This window comes from Lissotriton vulgaris, chromosome 4_1 (assembly GCF_964263255.1).
Source record: "Lissotriton vulgaris chromosome 4_1, aLisVul1.2, whole genome shotgun sequence".
Classification (NCBI taxonomy): Eukaryota; Metazoa; Chordata; class Amphibia; order Caudata; family Salamandridae; genus Lissotriton; species Lissotriton vulgaris.
In genome coordinates, this window is record NC_141691.1 from 2,046,925,226 (window position 1) to 2,046,947,654 (window position 22,429).

The 22,429-nt window shown below is 49.1% G+C and overlaps 1 protein-coding gene across 1 annotated transcript in view; it reads left to right on the forward strand.

Annotated features, from left to right (window-relative positions):
* Positions 1–22,429, forward strand: part of LOC147724935 (uncharacterized) — a 1,961,814-nt gene that overhangs the window by 1,358,707 nt on the left and 580,678 nt on the right. The window contains exon 19 of the mRNA XM_086918138.1: positions 14,200–14,215. Coding sequence (XP_086774264.1) covers positions 14,200–14,215 — 16 coding nt within the window. The remainder of the gene's footprint in view (positions 1–14,199; positions 14,216–22,429) is intronic.

The following is a 22,429-nucleotide window of genomic DNA, read 5'->3' on the forward strand; positions in this document are numbered from 1 at the left end:
TGACCCACCCATCACCCGAACCTAATACCTTAGCTATTATGGATTGCTTTATGTCACAGTTTTTTCTTTCCACTACCGCATTACCCTCAGGATGGAAGGGACTAGAATACCGCAATGCAACGCTCGAGAGCTAAACGCAGGACCCTGGTCAGAATGTAGCGTGCCGATTGCGTATGTGCCGATAAAGACTCGCAGATCCTTTATAACAGTTCTGGCGTCAGCAGAGCGCTGGAGCCATATCCAAATAAATATTGTGCATGAATCCACTGCGACCATGATATATTTATAGTTGCCATCCCTTGTTATCAGGGAATCGAACGCCCGGTCCATGTCCGCCAAAAAAAGGGCGGCCCGCTCCCCCAGCCTCCTCCATGGCGATACTGCCACATGGGCATGCCGAATATTATGTCGAGTGGCTCGCCGAGGCATAAAGCCCGCCTGATCCGGGTGGACTAGATCAGTGATATTTTTATTTATTTATTTATTTTTAATATTTATAAAGCGCTGCATATACCCGTGGGCGTCTTGGCGCTAAAAACCATTATAAACTCAGGAAATGTGAGGGGGTGAGCCAGTTAATTAAACAGATGTGAGGGGAGAAAAAGAAAAAAACGATTAATGAGAGAACAGCCAGGTTTTCAAAAGTTTACGGAACTGAAGAAGTGTGACACTTTGTTTGATGTTAAGAGGCAGGGTGTTCCAAAGTCTGGGGGCCGCCACCAAAAAGCGTCGGTCACCCCAGGTAACTGTTTTGGTGCGAGGGACGACCAGTTGGCTGAGAGTGGCTGATCGTAGAGCTCTTGTGGGTTTGTAATGTTGTAATTGGTCTTTTAAAAAATGTGGTCCTTGATTGTTGATTGTTTTAAATACAATGCAGAGGGATTTGAAATGAATTCTTTTTTGTACAGTAAGCCAGTGAAGATCTTTTATGTTTTTGGAGATGGATTCAAACTTTGTTTTGCCGAAGAGAAGGCGAGCTGCCGCATTTTGTATTGTTTGGAGTTTTGCAATTACTCTAGTTTGAGCATTAAGGAATAGCCCATTGCAATAGTCCAAGGATGAAAGGACAAGGGCAGAAACCAGTGTCTTAATGGCAGAGTCAGGGAGGAAAGGGCGTATTTTCCGGATCATTTTTAATTTCAAATGTGCTGTCGATACTGTTTTGTTGGCGTGGTTCATGAAATTTAGCCCATCATCAAAGATGACACCGAGGTTCCTAACCTTCGAGGTGGGAGTGGGAAGAGTACCGAAGGTCTCTGGCCACCAACTGGTAGGCCAGGCTGGTAAGAGTGGTCCAAAGATGAGTACCTCGGTTTTTTCCGAGTTTAGCTTTAGGCAGTTGGTAGCCATCCAGTCTCCTATATCTAGGAGTCCTTTCTTAAATTTTTCAGCTACTTGCTCTCCATCCCCTTTAATCGCCAACACTATTTGGGTGTCGTCGGCGTAAGAGGTTAGGCTCATCCCATGTGCTTTGATGGTCTTAGCAAGGTCCGACACATAAATGTTAAAAAGTGTCGGACTCAGGGATGAGCCTTGAGGAACTCCGCAAGGAGCAGAGAGTTGGGCTGATTGAAAGAGTCCCAGAATGACAGCCTGCGTTCTTTTGGCTAGGAAGGACGCAATTAGGTCTTTGGCAGTGTGGCAGATGCCAAATCCCTGGACACGGTCGACCAAGGTGTTGTGGTCGACCGTGTCGAAAGCCGCCGATAAATCTAACAGAACCAGTATGGCAGTGCCACCCTGGTCCCTGATTACCCCGATATCATCAGCGGCTTTAATCAAGGCTGTCTCTGTCCCGTGATGTTTCCTGAACCCAAACTGCGTGTTGTCGAGGAGCTGATGTTTTTCAATAAACTCGGAAATCTGGGTGTTCATGATTTTTTCAATCACCTTCGCCATGAAGGGTAGACTGGCAATTGGGCGATAGTTTTTTAACTCACTTTTGTCCAAGGAGGGTTTTTTAACAGAGGTTTTAGTAAAGTGTTTTTGAGGGGGTCCGGATAATTGCCTGACAACAATATTAAATTGCAAACCTGCGTGAGTGCCGGTATGATGGCATCCATTACCGGTCTGAGTACAGAGAGAGGGCAGGGGTCCAGGGGTGATCCTGATTTAATAGTAGATAGTGTATTTTTTATTTGGTCCGGGGTGACCGGTTGGAAGCTGGGGAACGTGTTGGCTGGAAAAAAAGTAGTAGATGAGATTGTACTGGGAAGTAATTTGGAAGAGAAAGCCTGGTAGATATCATCTACTTTGGTTAAAAAAAGGAGGCAAGAGAGTCACATAAAAGTTGTGACGGGGGGGGGGGAGTAAGGTCTGGGGAATTACCTGATAGTGCTTTAGTGATTAGAAATAGTTGATATGGGGTTTGAGTCGATTGGCCAAGGCCTTTGCCAAGACCTTGGCCTCCGTATTAAGCAGCGAGATCAGCCTATATGACGCGTGAGCCTCCGGAGGTCTGCCCGGCTTCAAGAAAACCACTACCTCCGCATGTCGCCAATCCGGAGGAAGAGCTCCACTCTCACACGCCTCCTCAATGACCGGACGAAGGTGCATGAATCCACTGCGACCATGATATATTTATAGTTGCCATCCCTTGTTAAGGGACCAAAGTGGTCCAGGTAAACACACGCTAGTGGTTTATCTGAAATCAGAAGGGGCGTCTGTGCAGGACGTTTCACTGTAGAAACTTTAATTTTTTGGCAGATTTCACATTCTAGAACATAGTTTCTAGTTTGTTTCCTCATGCGCAGCCACCAGTATCTCCATTTTAATAATTATACTGGGGCGGAAACTCCTGCGTGTGTAGATGCCAGTCCTTCATGTGCTGCTACGATTAGTCCTAACCTATGTTCCATGTTTGGAATTGCCCTATCCCCCACTCCAGGGATTCGAGCAAAAGGAACATTGTTTGCATCAGTTATATGTGAGTACTTTACTGGACAGCCTTTCGGGAGTATCTCACTACTGTTTTTGACTGAAGCAGTGACAGCTTGCATTATTTCGATGTCTATTTTTGTTTTTGACCGGGTGACTGCAGCTACGGAAGCCGTTTGCACAGCTGCCTTTGCGGCTTCATCAGCCAATAAATTCCCTGCAACGTAAACGCCATCACGCTGATTACTCAAGGTATGAATCATGTGAGTCTTTTGTAGTTCTTTCTGTAAAAGAACTACTTGTTCCCAAAGTATTTTATGCTTAATTGTGCCACCTTTCGCGTATTTGAAACCGTTTTGAACCCAGTTCTGCAGATACTCATTGTAAGATTGGACGCAGTAATATGAATCGCACACTATAAGTGTAGGGAATTCGCAATCGGTATTTTCAAGCGCCATCTTGAAAGCCTGTAGTTCAGCTCGCTGAGCTGTACAGTCTCCGAGGGATTGAGTTTTAGTGACCATAGGCCTAAATTTGCCTTCGCGCCAGCGACCTTTAACAATCGCGCATGCAGCACTATAGGCTTGTTTACCCCCAATTGCGGGCTGTGCTGATCCGTCTGTATATATTATACATCCGTAATGTTCTAGAGACAGAATCTCGGTCGACAGAGGACATTCGTGTTCGTATTGGAGAAATTCTTGTGTTTTCAAGATGGGGTCAAAAACGTATTCAACGTCTGTTGCAGCAAGAGAGTTAACCTATTGTATCCATCTTGGATGTAAGGCTTTTGCATTTTGAATTTGCCTTTGTCACTGCCTCTAAGGCAGGTACAGGTGTAACGATCATTATGCGTCTACCCTGTGCAAGAGCTCTCTCTTTTGCTACTGCAGTTTGAAGCGCTGTCAGAATTTTCTCAGTAGAAGTGAATTTCATTTCTGCTTGTGTGTACAAGTGTGATTTGTATGCTATTGTACCGTTTCTCCTTCATTAAAGGTCAGGTATGTGAATCCGCATCTCCCTGGGATGATTCGGATCACAAGGTTGCGCACGTTTTCGCGTGTATCTAACTGTGTTTTTACTAACATGTCTGTTTGAACTGAACGCAAAATTTCTGTGTGTTTTTGGGTACAATTAATCTGTTTGAAATCAGGTTTGATTAATTCGTAGAGAGGTTTAACCCTTTCTGCGTAATTTAGAACGTAAGTTCTTCCAAAATTCAGGAAACCTAGAATTGACTAAGTTTTTCAGCGTCTTTGGAGGTTGGAGCAGGGCACATTTCTCTAGAAAGTTAGCTGCCAGGCTTTTGCCTTCACTTGATAACCTGTAGCCCAAAAATAGGACGTTGAGGTGGGCAATTCGTGATTTCTTCGAATTAAATTTATACCCTTCAGATGCAAACCCAAGTAATATGGTGTTCACTCTTTTCAAGTGTACGTCCAAGTCGTCGTCTGTAAGATAGATGTCATCGTCATAGGATAATGCCTCATCATCGTACGTTTGTAGTAACTCTGTTACTCTGGCTGAAAATAACTGGTGCAATATTTTGACAGAAAAAACATTTGAAATATCTAATGTAGTTTTATATATATATTTTTTTTTTAAACAGATTTTATTTGTCTGTAAGTACATATTATGCAGAGCTCCGAGACCCGGAGGCATCAACAACAATAGGAACCAATAATAATTGCAATAGGAACCAATAATAATTGCAGCAGACTTATACTAAACACCAACACCAACACCACCCCCTCCCCCAAATGCGCCGCTGCCAATGCATATACACAGGAAAGAATCTATGCAAAACATGCCAAGTTCAGGAGGACACTTCTCAGGTTGACCATTGTTCCAATTATCAAAGCGTCGGGAGGGCATCCCTCTCAGGCGGGGGATCCAAGTCCATCCCCCGGTAATCTGCCCACCTCTTCCAAATTTTAAAGTGTTTGCGAGGGCACCCTCTGGCCACAAACACCGGCTGCTCCAATCCCATGCAGAAGTCCATGCCGTTCCTCCAAGCTGCCAGCGGCGGGGCGCTGGACGCCTTCCAAGCCCTGGCAATGTCTCGCTTGGCCAGGGTAAGTCCCAAGAGTAAAAGGTGACGTTTATACAGATTGCCCCCAATCCCTGCCATAACATGCAGCAAAGCCAATTTGGTGTCCCGGGGAAGCTACCAGGCCAGCACCACAGATAAGCAGCTAAACACTCCGGCCCAGAATCTGGATAGCGCAGTGCACCCCCAGACAGTGTGTAACAAGGTACCCACCTCCGATCCACAACGGATACAGTCAGGGGAACCAATCATTCCAGCCATCCACAATCGTTGCCGGGTGAAGTACGTGCAATGTAAGTACTTAAACTGAATAAGCCGCAAGCGCTTAGAAATCGCAGCTCCCCTCGGGCTTGCCAGGGCCTCTGCCCAATCTTCTCCCTCCAAGTCCCCCATGTCCCCTTCCCACGCAGCCTTAAGTCTGTGTAAGTCAGAAGAGCAGCGGTGCACTAATGTCTGGTAAATACGGGAGAGCTTCCTATCCGGCAGCTCCCCCATAAATAACTTGGCCTCTAGGGGACTGAACTCAAGGAGGCTCTCCAGATCAGCCAAGTGAGGTGTCAAAGCATGCCGGAACTGAAGGTATTTAAAGAACTGCAGACGGGGCATCCCAAATTCATCCTGGAAATTCTGGAACAACTTCAGGGAAAGGCCGGACATCACGGCCCCCAGCGTAGAGATACCCATCGCATCCCACCCTCCGAAGCCCAACAGAGCGTCCAGGTGGGGTAAGCGACCATTGCGCCAGAGGGGGGTCTCCTGTGTAAGCACATTCCACCATCCCATTCTGCGCAGCGCAGCCCTCCAAACATGAAACACCACCTGGGTGGCCGTAGGGAGGCACCCTCTCAGCGGTGCCGAATACAGCAGAGTATGTACGGACGCAGAGCCCATGAGAAACCGCTCAACCGCATAGGCCGGGTCATTCCTATCGCCATACCAACAATCATTGAGGACCATCAGGTGTGCCGCTTGGTAGTAGGAGAGCACGTTGGACATAGCCAGCCCCCCTGTATAGGAGGACAGAAAGCACGCTCGCAGCGCCACGCGCACCGGTCCACCGGTCCCCCGGCCCACGGAACCCCCAAGAGCCTAATTAACCTGCTGAAACCAGCGGGGCGGAATCCGGTACGGATGATTTTGGAGTTGATAGACCAGATGTGAGAGTGCCACCATCTTGAAGATTGCGGACTTGCCATAGATGGACAGTGGCATACGGGTTCACACCTTCATGTCTTCCCGCGTGCGATCCCAGACCGGGGCAAGATTGCGCTCCCGGGAAGCAGCCGCAAATTCGGACAGGTAGACCCCCAGATATTTCACTCCCTCCGTCGCGAGTCCCAGACCAGACGCCCACTCTCCCACCTGCGGCTGGCCCCCGAGTAGCCAGAGTGTGGACTTACCCGGATTCATATAGAGGCCAGACGTTTCACCGAATATCTGCAGTATGCGCAGCAGCCTCGGCCAGAGCGCTCCAGGTCTGTTAGAAAGAAAAGAACATCGTCCGCATACAACGCAATTTTGTCGGTCAAGTCCGCCGACCATCGAAAGCCCTTGAGTTGAGCATCGATGTGCACCCACGCCACCAAGGGCTCCATAGCGAGCGCGAACAAGTAGGGGGAGAGGGGACAGCCCTGACGCGTCCCCCGCCGCACCGAAAAGGATCGGGACGCCACACCCCCCACTCGCACCGAAGCCGTGAGCTCAGTGTACAGCAGCTGCACATATGCTAGGAATCTTGGGCCCAGGTTAAGCCGCCGTAGCAGGGCGAACAAGTAGGTCCAGCTCAGGGAATCGAACGCCCGGTCCATGTCCGCCAAAAAAAGGGCGGCCCGCTCCCCCAGCCTCCTCCATGGCGATACTGCCACATGGGCATGCCGAATATTATGTCGAGTGGCTCGCCGAGGCATAAAGCCCGCCTGATCCGGGTGGACTAGATCAGTGATATTTTTATTTATTTTTAATATTTATAAAGCGCTGCATATACCCGTGGGCGTCTTGGCGCTAAAAACCATTATAAACTCAGGAAATGTGAGGGGGTGAGCCAGTTAATTAAACAGATGTGAGGGGAGAAAAAGAAAAAAACGATTAATGAGAGAACAGCCAGGTTTTCAAAAGTTTACGGAACTGAAGAAGTGTGACACTTTGTCTGATGTTAAGAGGCAGGGTGTTCCAAAGTCTGGGGGCCGCCACCAAAAAGCGTCGGTCACCCCAGGTAACTGTTTTGGTGCGAGGGACGACCAGTTGGCTGAGAGTGGCTGATCGTAGAGCTCTTGTGGGTTTGTAATGTTGTAATTGGTCTTTTAAAAAATGTGGTCCTTGATTGTTGATTGTTTTAAATACAATGCAGAGGGATTTGAAATGAATTCTTTTTTGTACAGTAAGCCAGTGAAGATCTTTTATGTTTTTGGAGATGGATTCAAACTTTGTTTTGCCGAAGAGAAGGCGAGCTGCCGCATTTTGTATTGTTTGGAGTTTTGCAATTACTCTAGTTTGAGCATTAAGGAATAGCCCATTGCAATAGTCCAAGGATGAAAGGACAAGGGCAGAAACCAGTGTCTTAATGGCAGAGTCAGGGAGGAAAGGGCGTATTTTCCGGATCATTTTTAATTTCAAATGTGCTGTCGATACTGTTTTGTTGGCGTGGTTCATGAAATTTAGCCCATCATCAAAGATGACACCGAGGTTCCTAACCTTCGAGGTGGGAGTGGGAAGAGTACCGAAGGTCTCTGGCCACCAACTGGTAGGCCAGGCTGGTAAGAGTGGTCCAAAGATGAGTACCTCGGTTTTTTCCGAGTTTAGCTTTAGGCAGTTGGTAGCCATCCAGTCTCCTATATCTAGGAGTCCTTTCTTAAATTTTTCAGCTACTTGCTCTCCATCCCCTTTAATCGCCAACACTATTTGGGTGTCGTCGGCGTAAGAGGTTAGGCTCATCCCATGTGCTTTGATGGTCTTAGCAAGGTCCGACACATAAATGTTAAAAAGTGTCGGACTCAGGGATGAGCCTTGAGGAACTCCGCAAGGAGCAGAGAGTTGGGCTGATTGAAAGAGTCCCAGAATGACAGCCTGCGTTCTTTTGGCTAGGAAGGACGCAATTAGGTCTTTGGCAGTGTGGCAGATGCCAAATCCCTGGACACGGTCGACCAAGGTGTTGTGGTCGACCGTGTCGAAAGCCGCCGATAAATCTAACAGAACCAGTATGGCAGTGCCACCCTGGTCCCTGATTACCCCGATATCATCAGCGGCTTTAATCAAGGCTGTCTCTGTCCCGTGATGTTTCCTGAACCCAAACTGCGTGTTGTCGAGGAGCTGATGTTTTTCAATAAACTCGGAAATCTGGGTGTTTATGATTTTTTCAATCACCTTCGCCATGAAGGGTAGACTGGCAATTGGGCGATAGTTTTTTAACTCACTTTTGTCCAAGGAGGGTTTTTTTAACAGAGGTTTTAGTAAAGTGTTTTTGAGGGGGTCCGGATAATTGCCTGACAACAATATTAAATTGCAAACCTGCGTGAGTGCCGGTATGATGGCATCCATTACCGGTCTGAGTACAGAGAGAGGGCAGGGGTCCAGGGGTGATCCTGATTTAATAGTAGATAGTGTATTTTTTATTTGGTCCGGGGTGACCGGTTGGAAGCTGGGGAACGTGTTGGCTGGAAAAAAAGTAGTAGATGAGATTGTACTGGGAAGTGATTTGGAAGAGAAAGCCTGGTAGATATCATCTACTTTGGTTAAAAAAAGGAGGCAAGAGAGTCACATAAAAGTTGTGACGGGGGGGGGGGAGTAAGGTCTGGGGAATTACCTGATAGTGCTTTAGTGATTAGAAATAGTTGATATGGGGTTTGAGTCGATTGGCCAAGGCCTTTGCCAAGACCTTGGCCTCCGTATTAAGCAGCGAGATCAGCCTATATGACGCGTGAGCCTCCGGAGGTCTGCCCGGCTTCAAGAAAACCACTACCTCCGCATGTCGCCAATCCGGAGGAAGAGCTCCACTCTCACACGCCTCCTCAATGACCGGACGAAGGTGAAGACCCAGCTGCACGTGAAATCTCTGGAAGAATTCACATGGGAACCCATTTGGGGCGGGCGCCATCCCAGGGTTCAACCCACCCAGTGCTGCGCCCAATTCTTCATCAGTTAGAGGGACATTCAAGCTATTGCGCACCTCGTCCGAGACCCTCCGCGAGGGAAGATCATCTCTAAAGCGCTGGACTACGTCTGCCGCTAGGCATTCCTGGGAGGCATAGAGCCCCTCATAATATACCGCAAAGCTCTCCGCTATCGCCGGGGGGTCAAGTATGGGTGTTCCCCCAGGATCCAAAATACGAGGCAGCGGCTGAGCATGGAGAGTACCCTGACACAGGCGGTGAAGCATCTTACACGATTTGTCCCCCCACTGGTACCCTTGACTGCGCGTGGCCAGCCAAGCCTGCCTAGCCTCCTCCATCAATGCTGCCGTGTATTGCTGCTGGGCCAGTACCAACTGTCTCCTAACAGGCACCCCCTTTTCTGAATCGTTTTTGGCCACTATAGGTGTGGCAGGGTATACTCAGACATGAGACCCTTGCTCACTGCTCCATCAGGTTTATGGCTGAAATGCCAGAAACCGGTCCCCGGAAGCTTGTCTCCTTTCTGGTGAAGAATTGGCTTGGTAGTTTGGTCTGCCCTGTTCCCATGATGCACTGGGCCAGGGACAGACTAATTTGCATATAGCCAGGTTCTGAGCTGGGATGGGGCAGTGAGCTAAATAACGGTGATGGATCAAGCCCTGATCTTTGGACTGGGTAAGAGTGGTCTGCTTAATTCAGACACTCTGTTCATCACCACCCCCTTTTCTGAATCGTTTTTGGCCACTATAGGTGTGGCAGGGTATACTCAGACATGAGACCCTTGCTCACTGCTCCATCAGGATTCAAGCAAGCCGGGCCGACGACGGCTGAAATGCCAGAAACCGGTCCCCGGAAGCTTGTCTCCTTTCTGGTGAAGAATTGGCTTGGTAGTTTGGTCTGCCCTGCTCCCATGATGCACTGGGCCAGGGACAGACTAATTTGCATATAGCCAGGTTCTGAGCTGGGATGGGGCAGTGAGCTAAATAACGGTGATGGATCAAGCCCTGATCTTTGGACTGGGTAAGAGTGGTCTGCTTAATTCAGACACTCTGTTCATCACCAACCCCTTTTCTGAATCGTTTTTGGCCACTATAGATGTGGCAGGGTATACTCAGACATGAGACCCTTGCTCACTGCTCCATCAGGATTCAAGCAAGCCGGGCCGACGACGGCTGAAATGCCAGAAACCGGTCCCCGGAAGTTTGTCTCCTTTCTGGTGAAGAATTGGCTTGGTAGTTTTGTCTGCCCTGTTCCCATGATGCACTGGGCCAGGGACAGACTAATTTGCATATAGCCAGGTTCTGAGCTGGGATGGGGCAGTGAGCTAAATAACGGTGATGGATCAAGCCCTGATCTTTGGACTGCGTAAGAGTGGTCTGCTTAATTCAGACACTCTGTTCATCACCACCCCTTTTTCTGAATCGTTTTTGGCCACTGTAGGTGTGGCAGGGTATACTCAGACATGAGACCCTTGCTCACTGCTCCATCAGGATTCAAGCAAGCCGGGCCGACGACGGCTGAAATGCCAGAAACCGGTCCCCGGAAGCTTGTCTCCTTTCTGGTGAAGAATTGGCTTGGTAGTTTGGCCTGCCCTGTTCCCATGATGCACTCGGCCAGGGACAGACTAATTTGCATATAGCCAGGTTCTGAGCTGGGATGGGGCAGTGAGCTAAATAACGGTGATGGATCAAGCCCTGATCTTTGGACTGGGTAAGAGTGGTCTGCTTAATTCAAACACTCTGTTCATCACCACCCCCTTTTCTCAATCGTTTTTGGCCACTATAGGTGTGGCAGGGTATACTCAGACATGAGACCCTTGCTCACTGCTCCATCAGGATTCAAGCAAGCCGGGCCGACGACGGCTGAAATGCCAGAAACCGGTCCCCGGAAGCTTGTCTCCTTTCTGGTGAAGAATTGGCTTGGTAGTTTGGTCTGCCCTGTTCCCATGATGCACTGGGCCAGGGACAGACTAATTTGCATATAGCCAGGTTCTGAGCTGGGATGGGGCAGTGAGCTAAATAACGGTGATGGATCAAGCCCTGATCTTTGGACTGGGTAAGAGTGGTCTGCTTAATTCAAACACTCTGTTCATCACCACCCCCTTTTCTCAATCGTTTTTGGCCACTATAGGTGTGGCAGGGTATACTCCGACATGAGACCCTTGCTCACTGCTCCATCAGGATTCAAGCAAGCCGGGCCGACGACGGCTGAAATGCCAGAAACCGGTCCCCGGAAGCTTGTCTCCTTTCTGGTGAAGAATTGGCTTGGTAGTTTGGTCTGCCCTGTTCCCATGATGCACTGGGCCAGGGACAGACTAATTTGCATATAGCCAGGTTCTGAGCTGGGATGGGGCAGTGAGCTAAATAACGGTGATGGATCAAGCCCAGATCTTGGACTGGGTAAGAGTGGTCTGCTTAATTCAGACACTCTGTTCATCACCACCCCCTTTTCTGAATCGTGTATTGCTGCTGGGCCAGTACCAACTGTCTCCTAACAGGGACCCCCCCCTCCTCGCGGCTCCTACGTTCCAGCTCCTCTAGGCTGATTCGCGCTGCACTAATGCCCGACGCCGCTCTCTACGGGATGCCACACACCAGGAGATGTCCACCCCCGCAGGGTGGGCTTCATAACCTCCCAAAGGGTAGTCGAGGAATCCACCGAGCCTGTATTGAGGGACAGGTAGCTATCTATTTCTTTGGCCATATTGTCCCTGTAACCCTTTCTGCAGTAGGTGCCACCCAGACATCCGCCCAACGAAATGGCTGTCTGGCCGGGCCGACGCTAAAGGTGAGAGCAACCGGGGAGTGATCGGACAGGGCTCGTGGCAGGATATCAGCCTACATCCCTCTACAGACCAACCCCCGCGGGACAAAGATGTAGTCCAGCCTAGAAAAGGAGTCATGGACAGAAGAGAGATACATGAATCCCCTACGCGAACCATGTTTATAGCGCCAAGCGTAAGTCTAGTCGAGGCCCGTCACCAGGGCATGCAGTTTGGTGGAGGGACTCCCCCCTCTCCCCCATCCTCCCGCCGCCCCACCCCGCCACCGGTCGCTATCCAGTTCCATGACGTTGTTCCAGTCCCTTCCTACTATCGATAGGGCATCAGGTATGGCGCACCAGAGGGACAGGAGTTTCTCCACTAACGGCCACTGTAATGGCGGTGGGGCGTACAAACATCCCAGGGTAATTCTGTCTTCCCCCATCCTACCCTGCACAAAATATACCTGCCCTGCAGGTCCGCCCACAGCCTGTCATGAACATAGGACACCCTCCGATGGATAAGGATAGCAACCCCCCTCGATCCCCTCATGAATCCAGAGTGGTAAACTTGAGCAAACCTAAACCGTTGGAGACATAAGGCATTGGTACCTAACAAATGAGTCTCTTGAAGCAGTAAGACGTCAGCCCCCGCCCTCTTGGCATATTGAAGACCCGCCCGCTTCACCTTGTCCAACACCCCTCGCACATTCCAACTCAAGACACGCAGGGCACCCGGGCCTACCCGCCCTCCCGTCGCAGCAGCAGAAATAGCATAACATGACAATGCAGACCACCAATGCCCTCACGACGCAGCATGTGAAAACAACAGTAGATACACAGAAGCATACATAGCGCAACCAAACTTCCCAACCCCCATCCCCATCCCCAACTCCAACCCCAACCATCCCCCCTACCCCCCACTCCGTACCTCCCAAACATGGAAGCACCTGTCGCGGTCGGATCGCGGCCCAGCCCCCAACAGAGGAGCAAGCACCACACCCTCCAATAGATCCCCCAGTGATTGCCCATGGATCAGGGCTCTCACTCCCTCCCACCCACACCTATGGGGGCAGGCTCCCAGCCCATAGAGCTGAGCACCTGAGCATCAATCAACATCATGCACTCAATTTTACGGGACAGTCCCAAACTTTATGATTCGTCCAATTGCTGTGTCAACACTGGGTCCTCCCAGCAAGGCACCGAGCCAGGACGCGACCTGCGCCCATACATCGACCGCCTGCGATGACTCTGCTGACTCCGGAGCCCCTCACGGGCCTTCCCGCTCAAAGAGATGTCCGATTCTCCCCCCCCGAGCCTCGTTGACTCGGATTTTCACTGTTTCGTCCGTCCAGTGAAACACCTCCTCCGGCGTATCGAAGAACAGAGTACGGGATTTGTAGATGACACGGAGCAGCGCCGGGTAAAGCAATGCATACTGTAGCTTGAGGCCGCGAAGGCGAGCCTTGGCAGCCAAAAAGGATTGATGCTGCTGCTGCACCATTCGTGTGTAGTTCGGAAAAATGAGGATGGTGGCATTGTTGCACTGGAGAGAGTCCCTCACCCGCGCCTGCCGCAGGATAACGTCTCGATCAGCGTAATTCAGAAACTTAGCAATTATCGGTCGCGGGCGAGCACCAACTGGGGGTTTCGGCATGAGCGCTCGATGGGCCCTCTCCACGACAAAGCAGTGCGACAGCAAGTCCGGGGGCAGCCAGCCCTCCAACCATTGGGCCAGGAATCGTTCCACATTGTCCCCCTCACAGCCTTCCGGAAACCCCACAAAGCGGAAGTTATTCCATCGGGCACACCCTTCCGCGTCCTCCACCCTCATTGCCAGGCCCTTTTGTACCTTCTCCATGGCTGTCACTTTCTTCTTCAAGGCGGACACGTCGTCTTCCACTTCGAAATTTCGGGTCTCCGCGCCAGTGACCCTCTCCACCGCGTTCCGCAGATCCTGACGGAGCAGGGTGACATCCGCCCCAACAGCTCCTATCTTGGCATCCAGCATGTCTCGGGACTGCGTTATAGCTGCCAGCAAGGCCGCGTTGTCAGGTGCGGCCACTTGCGAACTCCCTCCTCCCCCATCAGCCCCTTGGCCAGCCTCTGTAAACTTGTCCATGGTCCCCTGTTTAGTGTGTCCACCTCCAGCATGGCCCCGCGTCATTGTACTAGTATGGGTCGCACCGGGCTGTGTGTACTCCTCTCAGACACCTGCCGTCGCGGGTGTAAGCAGGAATGGCGCTCCCAGCAGGAAAATCCAACCACAGAGGGCAGCTGGAGACTCAGCCCCAATGTCCGCGGACAGTAGATTCCACGCTGCTCCACAGGGTGCAGTGCGCCAGGGGCCGCGTATCAGGGGATTCGGTCCCCCCGATGGGCCCACACGACCAGCCCAGACAGCAGCTCCGACACACCACCGGCACACACCCACCACACGGGCGCCAAGGATCGGCCAACTACCCACCGGGGCCCGATCTGGCCCTCGAGCGCAGCTATCACAGAGAAGAGCCACTGGCCAGGAGACCCAATGTAGGAGGGAATAGGAGGATGAGGGGGGCCTTTTCCCTATGCCCCGCCGCTCCCTGTCATCTCCTTCACTCACCGCATCTCCGGGGACCCTCCGGCCTCTCCAGACCACCACTGCTGTCCCCCACAAGGATTGCCACGCTGCACTGTCCCGGCCTCCTCCTCACGCCAGATCCAATGACGGATGCACCAGTGGTGCGAAATGGCGGTCACTCCCCAATGTTCTTCGTAAGTAGGCTGCCCCCGCCGTCTATGGGCGCCGTCCCGCCCGTGCCAGCTCTCCTGTCGTCAGGATATCAGGCCGCTACTCGGGCGCTATGCGCGCCCAGCCCCAGGCACCCGGGAAGTCCACTCCCGGTCCGGGTCCGCTGCACCGCCCACCGGGGGTCCGCCAATGTCTCGCCCGGGGCCGGCGGCGCGAAACTTGAGGTCCCGGCTTTTAGGCCCCACCGGGTGACGCAGGCCGACACCACTCGCCGGGGCGTCCCTGCCGCCCCCGGCCCAGCCACGCACCACTGCCGCCACCAAAGTATACCCCCAGGTCCGGGGCACCACTGGAGTCGTTTGCGGCCACTTCCGATGCCCAGGGCCAGGATAATAAATCGGGATCAAGGACGGCTGGTCGGAGCTAGCGCTCTACACGACTGCCATCGCCGTCAGTCAAGCCACGCCCCCCTAGTTTTATATTTGTTACGCACTATGTTATTCATTAGTGCTGCACGATGTGCATTTTGTACTGCAAATGTTTTGCAACAAGAGTTTAAGTGTCTGTAATCCAATACTAGACGATATGAATTGTCTGGTTTGGAGACATGAAACAAAGGATTATTCATTGGTGAGGTGCATGTTTCAATCACCCCTTGGTATTCAAGTTGATTTAAAATCTCCCTGACTTGTTTTTTAGATTCTTGCTTAACTGGATACTGCCTTTGTGCAGTGGGGTGATTTTTTTTAACTGGATTTTATGGTGAGGAGAGTCCTCATCCCATCCTAAATGGTTTTTATATAATGCTGGGGCCTGAGCTACTGCCCATTTTCTGGCATATGTGTATTTTTTATGAATTGGAATGTGATTTGAGAAGGCTGGCATAATTATCTCTTCACCATATGGGCACTCCCTGACAAATTCAGGTGGCCAGCTAGAAGAATTTCATAGCCTTTAGAAAGGTTCTCCCAAAATAGTGCTCTTATTTTTCTAGTTATGTCCCCCTCCATCCGAAGTGTTACTTCATATAACTTGTGGAGTACACTAACCCTGGTGTCTGCAGTTTCAACTTGAATGCATGCATTCATGTCCACTGTCTCCAGATGATCCTTCAGGATCCTGCGAACTATGGTGACTTCTGCTGCGCTGTCTAGCATTGTCTGAGCCCACTCCCCGTTCTTGAGTTGTGTCCTCAAGATCCTCGGCATGTCTGATTTTTATGCTTGCTACCTTCTTTTTGGAAAATTTAGTTTTTTTACTTTGGTGAACGGGTTCTTTGTCTTTGGACTTGACGCGTTCTTCCTTGTGTTCTGACCGTCCTCTTCTTTCCGATTTCTGCGAGGAAGTCTGAAAAGATCGAGAGGGACATGTATCATTATCTTGATATCGTTGAGGTTTTTTCAAAGTATCCCTATTTCTAAAGTTATACCTTTTTCAGAGGGCTCCCTTTGGGGAGACCTACCTCCCCGTTGGGGAGATCTTCCTCTGGACTGAGAACGTTTCTCTCTAGGAAGAGTCTGTTTATTATTTCCCTATTTCTTTTTAGGAGTAGTGAGATTATTTTTAATAAAAACTTTTTCAGGATTTTCTGTTAGTTGGGGTTTTAAGGGTTTCCCACCCAAACTATCTCTACCTAGTTCTTCATAAGATTTTTCAATAATTCTAGCAAGCTCATATGGTTGTTCTGCTATATCTGTTTCTTTTAACTTTGGCGTATTGCCACGTATGCTGCTTCACCTTTAATGTTAGCTAATAATATCGCTGAGACCTGTTTGAAATCTTTCAGTAATTTCATACCTAGATTTAAGGCCGGTTCTGGACCGTATTCATTATGAATCTGTCTTAGAACGTCTGGTATTACCACCATGGACGGTACACCATGTGTTTTGTGTATATTGAAGCAAAGACTGTACCCCAAGTGTCACAGTCCTCCACATTCCCCATTGGTAAGCAGATTGTCAGAATTCTGTGTTTTTCATGAGGCGTACTATCAGGAAATACTGCCTCTATTTGGGTAAATTTTTGAGCTAACCAGAATGGGATTTGTTCCCGTTTTGCGGGTAATTTACCAATGACTGATTGTATAGTCTGAGGTGTAATTTTGTTTGTTTTTCCCTGGTGAGGGGTGTGCTGTGGAATTTTTATAGAAGGTTGGACTGTTGAAGTCCGCAAGACAATTGAACCAATTGTCTACATGCTTTAGTTAATTGTTTTAGCTGAGCTAACAGTTCTCTACCTGTCATATTTTCAATGTCAGGATGTGGTGTATAGCTAGCTAGTACCGGCTATGTAGCTCCCGGTCTACCTAGTGGACCGAGCCTCGTAATATGATTTTGATGTTGTAGGGCGCCATTAAACCAGAGCTGATGCTCTTGGTAAGTTAGTGGAATTTCAACGTCCTCGAAAGGAACGTATTCCGCTGGAGGTTCCTCTGCTTTGTAGTAGTGGAACTCCTGTGTTACTGGATTTGCTTGTGGAAAAGTAATCCATGAATAGAATACCTCTGTCTGCCTCTATCACAAATATAACTTTACCACCTCTCGATGGTACCCCATTTTCTATACGTTTTATAGTTATGGTTTTTCTTATATTTGCCGGGATGATTATAGCATCATCGTCTTCTTCATTAAACCCTGTGACGTCTAAACCCGGTTGGTTTGCATCTACTGCAGCTCCACCGGTTGCCTTGTAGTTGCCGTTATTCGACATTGTTTAATGAAAGTTTGCAGAACAAGTGTCAAGGAAACAAAGATTAGGTGCAAAATATTTTGGAACACTGTATCCTTCAACGTTGAATAAACCAGAAACTAATACATAGGATTTTTGTCCTACTCAGTTTTGGCTTATATTAACCTTTTACCCACTTCAGACGTCTATTGGAGTATTTTACGGGAAAAAGGGGTCTGTGTGAAAAGCACGACTGAGTTATTCTAGTATCTAGCGTTAAATTATCGCTTTACCAAACGTTGGGCGCCATGTAGTGTAGTTCCTATATTCCCAATAGGCTCTGCGCATTGGAATAATATATACTGTAGTTTAGATGTAGGACTGAGGTCGACTAGGTCAACCTCTGCGCAGCCTGAGATCTACCCACAAAGACCTACTTGAGGTCCCTCGTTTCAAAAGGAAACGTCAGGGAGGTAGCAGTTTTCAATTTTTGGCTGCTTCATTGTGGAACTCACTCCCCCTGACCCTGCGACACAGTAGGGACCTCCTTACCTTTAGGAAAGCATTCAAAACTATTCTTTTTTCACAGGCTTACTGTAAATAGTGATTTGTGTCTTTTATTTACTGTTATGTTTGATTCTCTCCAGCGCCAAGAAGCCTCCGGGCGTATGTGCGCTTAACAAATAATAAATAACATAACATAACATAACATAGGTCTCTATCGAATATATTAAACTTAATAGTGAGTGCCAGCTAGCTCAGAGGTCATTGGAAACTTTCTCAAATAAACAAGAAGGGATTCGTTTCTGACAACCGCATAAACATGACAACGTTGTTTCCAATAATTAAGAAAGCAATCTCTAGAGTCGCGGAAACAATAGATGGCTATTTTACTCAGTCAATCGTACATGCTTCGTTTCACCAGAGGTGCTGATAAAATAGAGAGATGGCGTTTTCAATAAAAAGGTATTTATTGAACAGTCTTCTTTCTCAAGCATAAGAAACATACTGCTACAATTGTAATACTGGTTATGAAGTACAAGGCATATAATACGAACAGTATTATAAAGTAGTACTGTAAAAGCATGATATGGTTTCTAAGCCATAAGTTGCCTAAAATGTATAAAATACATACAGTGGTAAAATGATGACTAAAAGTACTCAACTGGTGCTTCTAAAATACTCCTACCGTGGTGTACCTAACCTAAGTCTAGTACAAGGGAAGAAGTAAGTGAATAGTAACTTAAGTTTAGTAGTTCTCTGCCAGGAATCTATTCCAAGAATTCTCTAAGGGCCTAATCAGCCTCGTACCTTGGTTTTAGAATGAAGGAGGTCTTGTATCTCTCTCTCAGGACTCGATTTCCCAGCAACCCGCAAGGGTAGCCTGGAAACACTGTAGCTGGATTTCTCGGCAGGAGAAAAGACAGCCTCTCTCAGTGCATCAGCTGGAGGGTCAGCTTCCTTCGGCACGTGCGGCTGCAGGGCGTCGGACAAGTAGTTAGTCGATCTGCTCCGAACCACTGTGTGTTTGTCTGTGCAAATGTAGGCATATTTATACCTTGAAGGTGCCGAGTCACCCAAAGACTAAATTCTTTGAAAACTCCAGGATTTCTTGGATAACTCAATATGCAAGCAGGGGGAAGTCCAAAGCTGCTGAGGGCGGGTTTCTCCAAGAAATCGTTGTTGATTCTCGGACCTTAGTGGAAGTAGCCCTGCCGTATTTGGGCTGCAAGGTTTTAGGCCAAATATGGTAATTAATTCTATGCATATATAAGGATAGGATAATGTATACCTATATAATGGCATGAATCGGGAAAGTTTACACTAGGGTCCTAGATTCGTTTACAACAAGGGGTGCAAGTACCAACTCACACAGGCTGCAATAGCAGGCCTGTAGTCACAGTTTAAGTGGACTCCCATGGGTGGCACAAAACTTGCTGCAGCCAATGGGTACCATAGTACCATATACTAGGGACTTACAATGGTATACCAGTAGCCAATTGCAAATGCACACAAGCACTTACCACGATCAATTTAGGGAGGAAGCACAGTGACTGGGGTCCTGATTAGCAGGATCCCAGTCAGATTAGTCAAAAACATACTGACATCGGGGGCTTGGCCAAGGAGCCGAGCAAGATGGCGGCGTTCTAGCGGAGCTCCTTCTACCGACTTCGTAAACCCACTTAAAATCATTCTGCCCATCCGACCCTGCTGATGGTCCATGCTGGTGAGAGGCTAACTACCCCTGGTGACTAACTTGGGGCTTTGTGTGATCCGGGAGGCACTGTTGCTGAGCCGCCATCTGCATCAAGGTTGCCACGGCCAGGGGGAGCAGCTGACGCACCACCCTGGCTGAGGGCGGGTGCCGCCTACTCAGCTTCTGCTCCTGTCTCAGGGGCCTCCAAACTAATCAACGCCCTGTGGCGTGGCGGGGCCACGAGGGAGAGCGGCTGACGTAGAGATCGGGCCACCCTGAAACTAATGACCGGGGAACCCACTAGAAACATCGGCGGGCGGCCTGGTGACTGAAGCGGAGGGCTTGGACTGCGCCCCCGCTGTGTTCCAGGCAGTGCCGTGCACTCTGCCAGGGGACTTTAATCACGCTCTGGGCCACTATTGACAGAGAACTGCCCTCCCTCCCCCTTCCCCCACTCCCCGAGCAGCAGGAACAACAGCGCCTGGCGCAGTGAGCTCAGGGGGGAGATCAGCATTGTTGTGGGCTTAGAATTGTGCCCTATGGCCTGCGCATTCCTCTTGGAGCCTGATACCTGTGCACCACAAGCTGTGGTGTGACCAAAGCCGGTGAAATCCCAGGGGACTGTAGGAACCCTGGCGTGAGAGAGGCGCCCAAGCATCCAGAGAGAGGGTGAGTGGCCGATTTTTGCGAATAGCACCGTTTGCGCTCTCAAAAATGGTTGATGCATGTGCCTGTAGGAGCCTTGCAGATCACTCCGCGAGAGCAGCCACCCTGGCAACACAGCGACGGGTATATGACCTAGGCACCAAGGCCAATAAGATGATCACCTGGCTAGAGAGGAGGGATAGAGAACGTACCTGGGTGGCAGAGATTTGTGACTCGCAGGGGACAAAGCAGGTAACGGGGGAGGGGATAGCGGAAACATTTGCTGAATACTACGAGGAAGTTTATTCCTCAAACCCTGTCAGAACGGAGACTGAATGCTGAGAACTACTGGAGGATGTTCGGCTACCTACACTGTCCAGTGAGGATAGGGAAAACATGGACAAACATTAAACAACAGAGGAAATTTAAGGGGCACTCCAAGACTTGCAGTCCAGGAAGGCCCCAGGGCCAAATGGCCCACCAGCGGAACTATTCAAAAACATGATGAGCGTTTTGGCGCCGTATGTCTTATCCATGTTTGAAGAGGCCAGTTGACCCACGCACTGCCACCATTGTGGTTATACCTAAGGAGAGTAAGCCACCAAGTCGCTGTGGCTCCTACAGGCCCTTATCTTTACTGAATAGAGAAGTCAAGGTCCTCGCTAAGGTCTTGGTGAATCGCCTTACTGGAGTCATTACATCACTGGTATACCCAGATCAGTCCGGTTTAATGCCGCACCTGAGCACCAGATTAAACCTACGCCGTCTGTATGACATGAGGCACCTGTCTGCGTCCCAACCAACCGAAGATGCAATGCTTTTGTCCTTCGACGCTCACATGGCATGTGACAGCATCGAGTGGCACTACTTATTTGCTGTCCTAGACCTATTCGGGGTTGGCCTTGATTTTAATCCTGAATCAGGCTACTCTACAGCTGCCCGTCGGCTAGAGTACTTGTGAATGGTTCTGTCTCCCGCTCCTTCACCTTACACAGGGGGACAAGGCAGGGATGCCTACTGTCCCCAGTGCTGTTCACACTGGCTCTGGAGCCTGGTGCTGGCGGGCCTGGTGACTTCTGGCATTAACAAAGGTGGGCAATAGGAGGAGAAAATCTCCCTGCATGCCAACGACGTCCTCCTGTATGCAACCAAGAGCCTCTTTACAATCAGCAGACTCCTACAAATATTTAATTTGTTCGGGGGATATTCCAGTTATCGAATCAATTGGGATAAGTCTCTTCTATTTATGCTCTTGGACAGCCCACCACCCGTTCCCCCCGAGGGAATCCAGCTTCAAGTACATGACCACTTTAAATACCTGTTGTGAAAATAAGAGGGAACGCAATTGTGGTCGGTCAGGGACCTTGGGTAATCAACTATTTCAAAGAACAATGGTCCCTAGACATAGAGAAAATATGTAGAACAAATCAATATAGACCCAATCAGTACTATATTTTAGCCGCTATCCAGCCGGATAGGGGGATTTTAATATACAATACATTAAATAAGGAAAAGAGTGAGTTGCAAAGCAAATATTTACAGTGGGACACAAGCCTGCGTCCAAACTCACGTTACATACAACGAAAAAAACAAAACGAAAAGGCTCAGTGCGGTTGTCTGTATAGAGCAATTACGGTACTACAAACATTTTACAGTATAGCCACCAGTACACATATTTCGATTTAAATAAAGTGTATAGGGTGGACAACAACGGCGTTTCGATCCTTACAGAAAATACAGGATCATCATCAGGACATTATCAATGTTATGCCTTTGAACAATTGCCTGTGATGACTAAAGAGTGCATGGGAAAAATAGAAAAATGGGAGAAAACAAAAGTACATACAATTAATTTACTTGGGCAGTAGTCAGTGATTACATAGTTCTGGTGATCATAGGGGCAAACCATGTGACAAACATGGAGGATTGTAGACAGATAATGGTGAGCACACATACAGGGCCGAACCCTGTTACAACCGTGAAGGATTATAGACAGATAATGGAGAGCGCCAGCACATTAGATCTTGGGTCCAGAAAGGAAAGTATACAGCGGAGGTGAAATATGGTTTGCAAAGATAGAATCATGGATGGGCATCTGAAGATGCACAAGGTGAAGTTTAGCTAAGAATAGATAAATAAAGTGTTTGTCACACAGAATCATGTGATTGTGGATAAAGTTATATAGTTTTATAGATCAGACGCAGATGCCTGCGTAAAGGGCAAAAAGTGTGCATGGCTAATTACGAAGACGAGAAGAATGTTCAGGCGCCCGTGCCGGATATGTGATGGTGGAGAAATGTGAAACCCCCGGGGTAGCGAGGTCGCGTTCAACCTGTTTGAAGGGAATGCAAGTAGGTATGGGGAGGTAAGGGCATTTGCGTAGGGAGCTCGCG